The sequence below is a fragment of the Theropithecus gelada genome, chromosome 19, assembly GCF_003255815.1.
Source record: "Theropithecus gelada isolate Dixy chromosome 19, Tgel_1.0, whole genome shotgun sequence".
NCBI classification, from domain to species: Eukaryota; Metazoa; Chordata; class Mammalia; order Primates; family Cercopithecidae; genus Theropithecus; species Theropithecus gelada.
In genome coordinates, this window is record NC_037687.1 from 12,208,006 (window position 1) to 12,217,934 (window position 9,929).

General features: G+C 46.4%; 2 protein-coding genes across 8 annotated transcripts in view; one reads left to right on the forward strand and one right to left on the reverse strand.

Moving 5' to 3' along the window:
- ZNF490 (zinc finger protein 490) overlaps positions 1–7,326 on the reverse strand; it is a 28,834-nt gene extending 21,508 nt beyond the window's left edge. The window contains exons 1-3 of one of the 2 annotated variants that reach the window (XM_025368640.1): positions 7,070–7,309; positions 6,380–6,482; positions 5,674–5,718 (exon numbers count right to left, since the gene is read on the reverse strand). In XM_025368640.1, coding sequence (XP_025224425.1) covers positions 5,674–5,718 — 45 coding nt within the window. In that variant the 5' untranslated portion in view covers positions 6,380–6,482; positions 7,070–7,309. Of the gene's footprint in view, positions 1–5,673; positions 5,719–6,379; positions 6,483–7,069 lie in introns of both variants that reach the window. The other variant, XM_025368639.1, reaches the window with a different exon arrangement.
- A 98-nt stretch (positions 7,327–7,424) lies between these two features.
- ZNF791 (zinc finger protein 791) overlaps positions 7,425–9,929 on the forward strand; it is an 18,953-nt gene continuing 16,448 nt past the window's right edge. For 2 of the 6 annotated variants that reach the window (XM_025368499.1, XM_025368504.1), the window contains exon 1: positions 7,425–7,589. In XM_025368499.1, coding sequence (XP_025224284.1) covers positions 7,587–7,589 — 3 coding nt within the window. In that variant the 5' untranslated portion in view covers positions 7,425–7,586. Of the gene's footprint in view, positions 7,590–8,736; positions 8,875–9,929 lie in introns of all 6 variants that reach the window. The other 4 variants (XM_025368501.1, XM_025368503.1, XM_025368500.1 and 1 more) reach the window with 4 other exon arrangements.

Consider the following 9,929-nt stretch of genomic DNA (forward strand, 5'->3'; position numbering starts at 1 on the left):
AACACCCCCTTCAAAAAAAAAAAAAAAAAAAAAAAAAAATGAAAAAGGCTGGGCACTGGGGCTCACACCTATAATCCCAGTACTTTGAGAGGCCACGGTAGGTAGATGGCTTGAGCTCGGGTGTTTGAGACCAGTCTGGGCAACATGGCGAAAATCCATCTCTACTAAAAATACAAAAAAATAGTCAGACATGGTGGTGTGCACCTGTAGTCCCAGCTACTCAGGAGGCTGAGGTGGGAGGATTGCTTGAACCCAGGGGTGGAGGCTGCACTGAGCCAAGATTGTGCCACTGCACTCCTGTCTGGGTAACAGAGTGAAGGAGACCCTATTTAAATAATAATTTTAAAAAATGGCCTTTTGTATTCAGTTCTTAAAAATAGCTCTAGAAGAGTTCCAGAGTGAAAGTTGAAAGAAATGTCTTTAGTTACAAACATCCCCTTTCCGCCACAGCTAAGTTTATGTTAATGAGGTGATTTTTGGAAAGCTCCTACAAACCACCGGATGGGAGGCTATTTACCAGGGGAACCAACCATGTGATTGGAGCTTTGAAACTTTCAGCTCTGTCCCCACCTCCAGGAAGGGAAGAGAAAACTGAAGGTTGAGTTGATCACCAATAGTGAATGATGTGATTAATCATGTTACCATAATAAAGCCACCATAAAAACCCAAAAACAGGGTTCAGAGAGCCTTCCGGTTGGTAAATAAGAACATAACCATATGCCTGGAGGTATCTCTTCATCTGGCTGTCCATTTGTATCATTTAAAATATCCTTTGTAGGGCCAGGTGTGGTGGCTCACGCCAGTAATCCCAGCACTTTGGGAGGCTGAGGCAGGTGGATTACTTGAGGTCAGGAGTTCAAGACCAGCCTGACCAACATGGTGAAACCCCATCTCTACTTAAAATACAAAAATTAGGCCTGGTGCAGTGGCTCATGCCTATAATCCCAGCACTTTGGGAGGACAAGGTGGGCGGATCATGAGGTCAGGAGTTCGAGACCAGCGTGGCCAGCATGGTGAAACCCCGTCTCTACTAAAAATACAAAAAAAAAAAAAAAAATTAGCTGGGCATGGTGGCGCGGGCCTGTAATCCAGCTACTTGGGAGGCTGAGGTGGGAGAATCACTTGACCCCAGTAGGCGGGGGCTGCAGTGAGTCGACATCGTACCACTGCACTCCAGCCTGGGCAAAAGAGACTCTATCTTATAATAATAATAATAATAATAATAATAATTAGCCAGGCATGATGGTGGGCGCCTGTAATCCCAGCTACTTGGGAGACTGAGGCAGGAGAATCGCTTGAACCCGGGAGGCAGAGGTTGCAATGAGCTGAGATTGCGCCATTTTACTCCAGCCTGGGCAACAAGAGTGAAACTCCATCTCAAAAAATAATAATAATAATAAATAAAATAAAATATCCTTTGTAGGCTGGGCGCAGTGGTTCACACCTGTAATGCCAGCACTTTGGGAGGCCAAGGCGGATGGATCACTTGAGGTCAGGAGTTCGAGACCAGCCTGGCCAAAATGGTGAAACCCCTTCTCTACTAAAAATACAAAAATAGCTGGGCTTGGTGGAGCATGCCTGTCATTCCAGCTACTCGGGAGGCTGAAACACGAGAATCATTTGAACCCAGGAGATGGAGGTTGCAGTGAGCCAAGATTATGCCGCTGCACTCCAGCCTGGCAACAGAATGAGACCCTCAAAATAAGAGTAAATAAATACATAATAAAATATCCTTTGTAAGACTAGGCACGGTGACTCACTCCTATAATCTCAGTGCTTTGAGAGGAGCGAGGTAGGAGGATCTCTTGAGACCTGGAGGTTGAGACTAGCCTGGACAACAGATTGAGACCCTAACTTTACAAAAAATAAATAATTACCTGAGTGCAGTGGCATATGCCTGTATTCCTAGCTACTTACAGGACTGATGAGGGAGGATCGCTTGATCCCAAGAGTTGAAGGCTGCAATGAGCCATGATCCTGCCACTGCACTCCAGCCTGGAAGACAGAGTGAAACCCTGCTCTATTAAAACAATAAATCCTCCCAACTGGGCTCCTGTAGTCCCAGCTTCTTGGGAGGCTGAGGCGGGAGAATGGCGTGAACCCGGGAGGCGGAGCTTGCAGTGAGCCGAGATCACGCCACTGCACTCCAGCCTGGGCGACAGAGCGAGAGACTCTGTCTCAAAAAAAAAGGAAAAAAAATCCTTTGTAATAAATGGGTAAATGTAAGTAGTGTTTCTGTGAGTTCTTTAGGCTGCTATATAGCAAATTAATCAAACCCAAAGAGTGGGTCATGAAAACCCTGATTTACAGCTGGTTGGTCAGAAGCATAGGTCACATCCTGGGACTTACAACTGACATTTGAAATGAGGGACATTCTTGTGAGCTGTTAGCTTCTGGTATCAGACTCTGTCTCCAGGTAGATACTGTCACAATTAAATTGAAGTATATAGCAAACACAGCTGGTGTCTGCTTGAGAAGTGGTTATTGATGGACCAGAAGTGAAGTATTCTGTTAAATATTTTGTTAATGGTTTTCCTATCTCTTTAAGAAAAGTGTATTTGAGACCCTCGAATAGGATTTTTTAAATTAAATTTAATTTTTTTAGTTTTTTTGAGACAGAGTTTTGCTTTTGTTGCCCAGGCTGGAGTGCAATGGCACGATCTCAGCTCACCGCAACCTCCACCTCCCGGGTTCAGGCAATTCTCCTGCCTCAGCCTCCCTAGTAGCCGGGATTATAGGCATGTGCCACCACGCCCGGCCAATTTTGTATTTTTAGTAAAGACAGGGTTTCTCCATGTTGGTCAGGCTGGTCTTGAACTCCCGACCTCAGGTGATCCACCCGCCTCCCAAAGTGCTGGGATTACAGGCATGAGCCACCACGCCTGGCCAGGAAGATTTTTATTTTAATGATCAGCAAAGGCTTAAAAGTCCATGACCATTCACAAGTGTCATTTCCATATGGTAGATTTCCAGCACATGTTAGGAAAGAAAAAACAATGAACAGCTTTGTGTTTTACTAAAGAACAAATAAAATCCTATTTTTATTCAATATTTCAATAATTTATGTTTGCATATCACTTTGGTGACTAATGTGATTTCATAATCACTAGTATTTCATTTGATTAGCCCCACCCAATCATACCTCCCATCCTGCAAATGAAAAAAGTTAAGTATGGAGAGCACAAAGTCTTGTCTAAACTCATATGGCTCATAAGTAATAATGAAATTGGCCGGGTGCACTAGCTCACGCCTATAATCCCAACACTTTGGGAGGCTGATGTGGGAGGATCACTTGAGTCCAGGAGTTCAAGATCAACCTAGGCAACATAGGGGGATCCTGTCTCTAAAATTTAAAATTTTTAAATTTTTTTTTTTTTTTGAGATGGAGTCTCGCTCTGTCACCCAGGCTAGAGTGCAGTCACACAATCTCGGCTCACTGCAATCTCCACTTTCCGGGTTCAAGCAATTTTCCTGCCTCAGCCTCCCCAAATAGCTGGGATTACAGATGTGCACCACCACGCCCAACTAAAAAAAAAAAAAAAATTTTAAATTAGCCAAGCATGGTGGCGCACACCTAGTCCTAGTCCTAGCTACTAGTCCCAGCTACTAGGGAGGCTGAGGCAGGGGGATTGCTTGAGCCTGTGAAGTCGAGTCTACAGTGAGCTGTGATCTTGCTACTGCACTCCAGCCTGGGCGACAGCACATAATAGTAATAGTAATACAGTATAATAATAACAATAATAATAATGGAACTTCTCAGTATTAAAGTCCAAATGCTTGCCACCACATATACTGAGAACTGTCAAAAACTGAAAACTCAGGCCAGGTGTGGTGACTCACACCTGTAATCCCTGCACTTTGGGAGGCTGAGGCAGGAGGACTGCTTGAAGCCAGGAGCTTGAGACCAGCCTGCACAACACAGCAAGAACACTGTCTCCAAAAAAAAAAAAAATAAGTAACGAACAGGAACAGGAACAGCATAGCATCTACAGACAGAGAAGCAGCAGCAAATTAGTGGAGGCCAGGATTGAGACCTTCCCCGTTTGGGGTTTTGGTAGACAAGAAGGACGGTGACCCAGACACTGAAAAATACCAGCATGCTGAACTTAAGGATTGGATTGTTGAAAATGTCAGGCAAGCTCCTGGCCAGAAAAGCCACACTGAAGCTCCCATGAGCCAAGGAACCCAGGATTCACAGAACAGTCAATAACCAAATCGTAGTTTTATGTGAAGATGACATATTCAGGCTCAGATGTATCTACATGCATGAAGGCTGTAGTCATTCCCCATGAAATTCCTCCCACTTCAGCCTCCCAAAGTGTTGGGATTACAGAGTCACTTCGATCAGGGAACTGACAGCAATGACGGAATTAGGTACCCCTGATACTAACCAGTGCCATATCCGTCTCTTGCATGGTTACCTGGAAGGTCAGAACTACAGTGATCGTTTTGTCCAAACTATGCAAACAAGTAAACATAACTCCAAATGTGTGGTTTTTGTGTTTTTTGGAGACAGAGTCTAGCTCTGTTGCCCAGGCTAGAGTGCAGTGGCACCATCACAGGTCACCGCAGTCTCAGGTTGAAGCCATCCTCTTGCCTCAGCCTCCCAAGAAGCTGGGACTATGTCACCATGTCCAGCTAATTTTTTATCTTTATTTATTTATTTATTTATTTATTTTTTTATTTTTTTTTTTTTTGAGACGGAGTCTCACTGTGTCTCCCAGGCTGGAGTGCAGTGGCGCGATCTCGGCTCACTGCAAGCTCCGCCCCCCGGGTTCACGCCATTCTCCCGCCTCAGCCTCCCAAGTAGCTGGGACTACAGGCGCCCGCTACCGCGCCCGGCTAGTTTTTTGTATTTTTAGTAGAGACGGGGTTTCACCATGTTAGCCAGGATAGTCTCGATCTCCTGACCTTGTGATCCACCCGCCTCGGCCTCCCAAAGTGCTGGGATTACAGGCTTGAGCCACGGCGCCCGGCCTATTTATTTATTTTTGAAACAGAGTTTCACTCTGTTGCCCAGGCTGGAGTACAGTGACGCGATCTCAGCTCACTGCAACCTCCTCCTCCCAGATTCAAGCAATTCTCGTGCCTCAGCCACCCAAGTAGCTGGGATTACAGGTGTGCCCCCCACCCCCACGCCCAGCTAATTTTAAAAATATTTTTAATAGAGATGAGGTTTCACCATGTTGGCCAGGTTGGTTTCCAACTCCTGGCCTCAAGTGATCCACCCACCTTACCTCCTAAAGTGCTGAGATTACGGGCATGAGCTACTGCACCCAGCCAATTTTTTTTATTTTCTGAAGAGACAGAGTCTCACTACATTGCCCACACCGGTCTCCAATTCCTGGACTCAAGCAATCCTCCCACCTCAGTCTCCCAAAGTGCCAGGATTACAGGCATGAGCCACTGCACCCAGCTCAAATGTGATATTCCAAAGGATTGCAGGTGGCTATGTTGGGATGACCAATGAAGGTAAGGGACAATGGAAGTACAGGTTGAGGGCAATGAACAGGACACACCTGAGAGTCTGGTTATTGGCCTTGACTATGGGAGTGTCTTGATGCTTCACAAAGACCCCAAAGACCCCCCACAAAGAGGTCACAGAAGCACAGGCCCAAATGGTCATTATAAACCAGGAAGGTCGCCACACTGACAGGTAGCAATCTCACTTACAGTTTGAGTCTTGATGCTTTGTCCATGGTGCTCACTGTTCTGCATCTAATTAGAAACAAGAGGATGCATTTTGTGAGTTTCAGCAATTTAGAACCGAACATCACATGGGACAATCTTGGAAGCATTGCTCCCCCTTCATCTACCTGTACACACAGAGCTACAAGAAGGGTGGATCATGAGAGTTTTCAAGATGACACTGTCTCCTCTATAATGGGAAAAATGAAAATGTTTCTACTTTAAAAAAAATTTAGAGACAGTCTGTCTCTCTCCCAGGCTGGAATGCAGTGGCACAATCTTGGCTCACTGTACCCTCAAACTCTTAGCCTTGAGATCTTCCTGCCTCAGCCTCTGAAGTAGCTAGGACTACAGGTGAACACCATGCTTAGCTAATTTAAAAAATTTTTTTAGAAATGAGATCTCGCTATGTTGCCCAGGCTGGTCTTGGACTCTTGGCCTTTCAAAGTTCTGTAGGGACACTCTAGAAAACTTATTTGAGATAAATTTCCTTCCACTTTACAGCAGCACAGATGGAACTGGAGGCCATTATCCTAAGTGCGGTAACAAAAACAGAAAGTCAAAAACTGCATCTTCTTACATATAAGGGCGAGCTGAACAATGGGTAAACATGGACATACAGAGTGGAATAATAGACACTGGAGATGCCAATAGGTTGGAGAGAGAGAAGGGATGAGGGATGAAATATTACCTATTGGGTACAATATACACTCTGGGTGATGGGTGCACTAAAAGCCAGACTTCGCCACTATGAAATATATCCATGTAACACAAGTGCATTTGTAACCATAAATCTACAAAAATAAAAATGAAAATGAAAAGCAATAAAAACATGCTTAAACTAAAAACAAACAAACAACAAAAAGAAACCATTTCCTTCCACAGTAAAATGCAGTTTACTGAACACGTCTCATAGATCGTGATTGGTCTGAAAAGAGTCCCTGTGCCCAGGTTAGGGTTGCAATTTACCACCAGAGCCAAGTGCTCGGGTGTCCTACGGATTATTTTTTCTTTCTTTCTTTCCTTTTTTTTTTTTTCTTGGGATGGGTTCTGGCCATGTTGCCCAGACTGAACTGAAACTCCTGAAGACACATGATCCACCCGCCTCAGCCCACCCACCCCCCAACTTCCCCCACCACCCCCACCACGCAGTAGCTGGGACTACAGGTGTGCGCCACCAAGCCCTGGCTTGGGGTTCCTTTTCTAAAGTGCCAAATGTGTGGAGGTGGGGAAAAGAAAGGTGGACGCCTCAACGCTGTTATAGTCAAAGATTAAAATGCACCCACACTTTTTCTTACACATGATGGAGTAACCGTCTGTTTATAAACAAGGGTCACTATTCCACGAGAGGCCTTACAACATTATGCCAAGCCCCTGGTACCTGGAGGACATCAGACCCTCCTGTTCCTGTGCGGCCTTGACTAGACGACCACTTGCTCTGGACTTGCTCCTCGAGGGGTCGCTCCATCTGGAAAATGAGACTGGAATTCCTGCGCATCCCTGTCCCCGCATCCAGAAACACTGCAGGAAGACTTCCGTGTCCGACCCGAGATCCGGAACAATTTCTGCTTCAACACAATTGTCCACGGAGGGCACCAGTTCCGTCCCACCGGCGGAAGCGAGATCTGCCTAGCTACTAGACCAGCCGCCTAGCTGTCATTCGGACAAAAGGGGGCGGGACTGTATTAATTGTCCAATCAGGGGCGCCGCCGGAAAGAGGGGTACGACTACCCCTCGCAAATGCGTGTTACGTCACTATGCGATCGGGTTGTGCTCAGCTTGGGGTCTCCTGGCACCTTGACGCGTTGAGTTGCTGTGCCCCTGCATCGGATGCGCTGTACCGTGCGCTGGCTCCGTGAACCGTAGGGACAACACCGGGACACCCCCAAGGCCGGAAAATGGTGAGTGTGCAGGGCCGGCCTAGTTGGAACCGGCCGTGGTCGCCAGACCCGGGCCTCCCCACAGTCACCTCTGGCCGCAGTGTGGGGCTGGGCTGGCAGCTGGGACGCCAAGAGTCCGGTCCCGTCCCTGCGCAGCGACTGCGGTCCCAGCCCCGGAGCCCTCGCTGGGCAGCTCCGCGCCCGCCCCCCAAGTCTTTCCCAGATTGTGCAGGGACCACGGAAGGGTCATGGGGAGAATCCCGCCTTGTCTGTTTGGTTTGAGTGGGAGGAGCTGCAGTCTGTAGGGTCCGCAGTCCCTTCTTTATTCCCAAAGGTGGTTTCCCCCTGAGTCTTCCAAAGATGTTGGAAGCAGAGTCTCAAACCCACTACCCTGTCCCCCAGCCTAGCTCCTCCCACGGCGGGCCATTAATCCCTAGATTTGCAGATCCCTCCCCGTATTCCCAAAAGCCTACTTCTCCTCTCCAATGGAAAACATCGTCACCAACTCTTTGTCCTGTCTGGTGCATTTCAAACACACGCAGTATTTTAATAATCTTTTTTCCAATTGATGCCTCTTTTAAAAGATTTCTTGTTTGTGGATATTTTACATCAGAGGAAAAAAATCAGAAAAATTATTCACTTGGAACTACTCTGCATAAAATGCTGTGCCCCTTATTCTGGTATCTTTCCAAGGCACAGACATCCTATGGGAACTCCTTTGGGTTGAGGTTCCTTTTCGTAAACTTTCGTGGGTGATCTATGTTTTCAGCACAGTTTCAGATTGGCACTGTCCTGCCTTGGGTTTATGACCTTGAAAAGATTTATTCATTTGAATGTCATTTTTCCAATAAATATAAAATATATGTTATCAGAAGAACTTGAGAGACAGTACCAAATATTTCCAAAGAGGCAAAAAGTAAATGAATCTCAGGAAACAAAAAAATCTCAGTATTACATTTATTAAAAATTCTTTGTTCTTCCCCTGAGCACGTGGAATATGTTTCTGAGGTCTGTTCTTTTAGTTTGATAATTTCAGATGGTATTCCAGGACTTAAACTTGCAACGCCTAGAAGCACTCAGATATGAGTAATACTTTAGTAAACTATTTCTTGCCATGGAAATAATTGACTGACATTATCATTTTCTTTCTTTCTTTCTTTTTTAACAGATGGGGTCTGGCTGTTGCTCAGGCTGGTCTTGAACTCCTGGGCTCAAGCGATTCTCCAGCCTCAGCATCCCAAAGGGCTAGGATTGCAGGCATGAGCCACTATGCCCTGCCCGACATTCTCATTTTCTGAAAGCAATAGTGGGTTTTCTTGTTAAATGCCCTAAAATTTTCTTCCTTCCTTCATTCCTTTATTTATTTATTTAGAGACAGAGTTTAGCTTTGTCACCAGGCTGGAGTGCAGTGACACGATCTCAGTTCACTGCAACCTCCGCCTACCAGGTTCAAGTGATTCTCCTGCCTCAGCCTCCCGAGTAGCTGGAATTACAGGCACGCGCTACCACGCCCAGCTAATTTTTTTTTTTTTTTTTAGTAGAGATGGTGTTTCACTATGTTACCCAGGATGGTCTCGATCTTCTGACCTCGTGATCCACCCGCCTCGGCCTCCCAAAGTGCTGGGATTACAGGCATGAGCCACCACGCCCGGCCTCTTGCTTCCTTTATACATAAACACTGTGTTTAAGTAATTTTGCTGGATTTTTTTTTTTTAAAGCCCAAGTCTCACTCTGTTGCCCAGGCTGGAGTGCAGTGGCACAATTTTGGCTTACTGCAACCTCTGTACTTGGAAGCTGAGGATCCACAGGCAGATGCTGTTAGGGGAAGAGGGGAGGATGTCAGAGGTTTTAATTGTGGTTTCCTTGGGTGTGTTTTTAGACATTACATTTGAGTTTCACATCTGTAATGTAGGTGCACTGAGTGTAATTGGTGCATATTGACAGCGATTCTCCTGCCTTAGCCTCCTGAGTAGCTGGGATTACAGGCACGTGCCACCATGCCCAGCTAATTTTTTTGTATTTTTAGTAGAGACGGGGTTTCACCATGTTGGCTAGTCTGGTCTCAAACTCCTGACCTCAGGTGATCCACCTGCCTCGGCCTCCCAAAGTGCTGGGATTACAGGCGTGAGCCATTGTGCCAGGCCCTCTGCTGGATGTTTAAGGAACAATCCTTAAGATTTTAATTAGGCCGGGCGCGGTGGCTCAAGCCTGTAATCCCAGCACTTTGGGAGGCCGAGGCGGGCGGATCACGAGGTCAGGAGATCAAGACCATCCTGGCTAACATGGTGAAACCCCGTCTCTACTAAAAATACAAAAAACTAGCCGGGCGTGGTGGCGGGCGCCTGTAGTCCCAGCTACTCG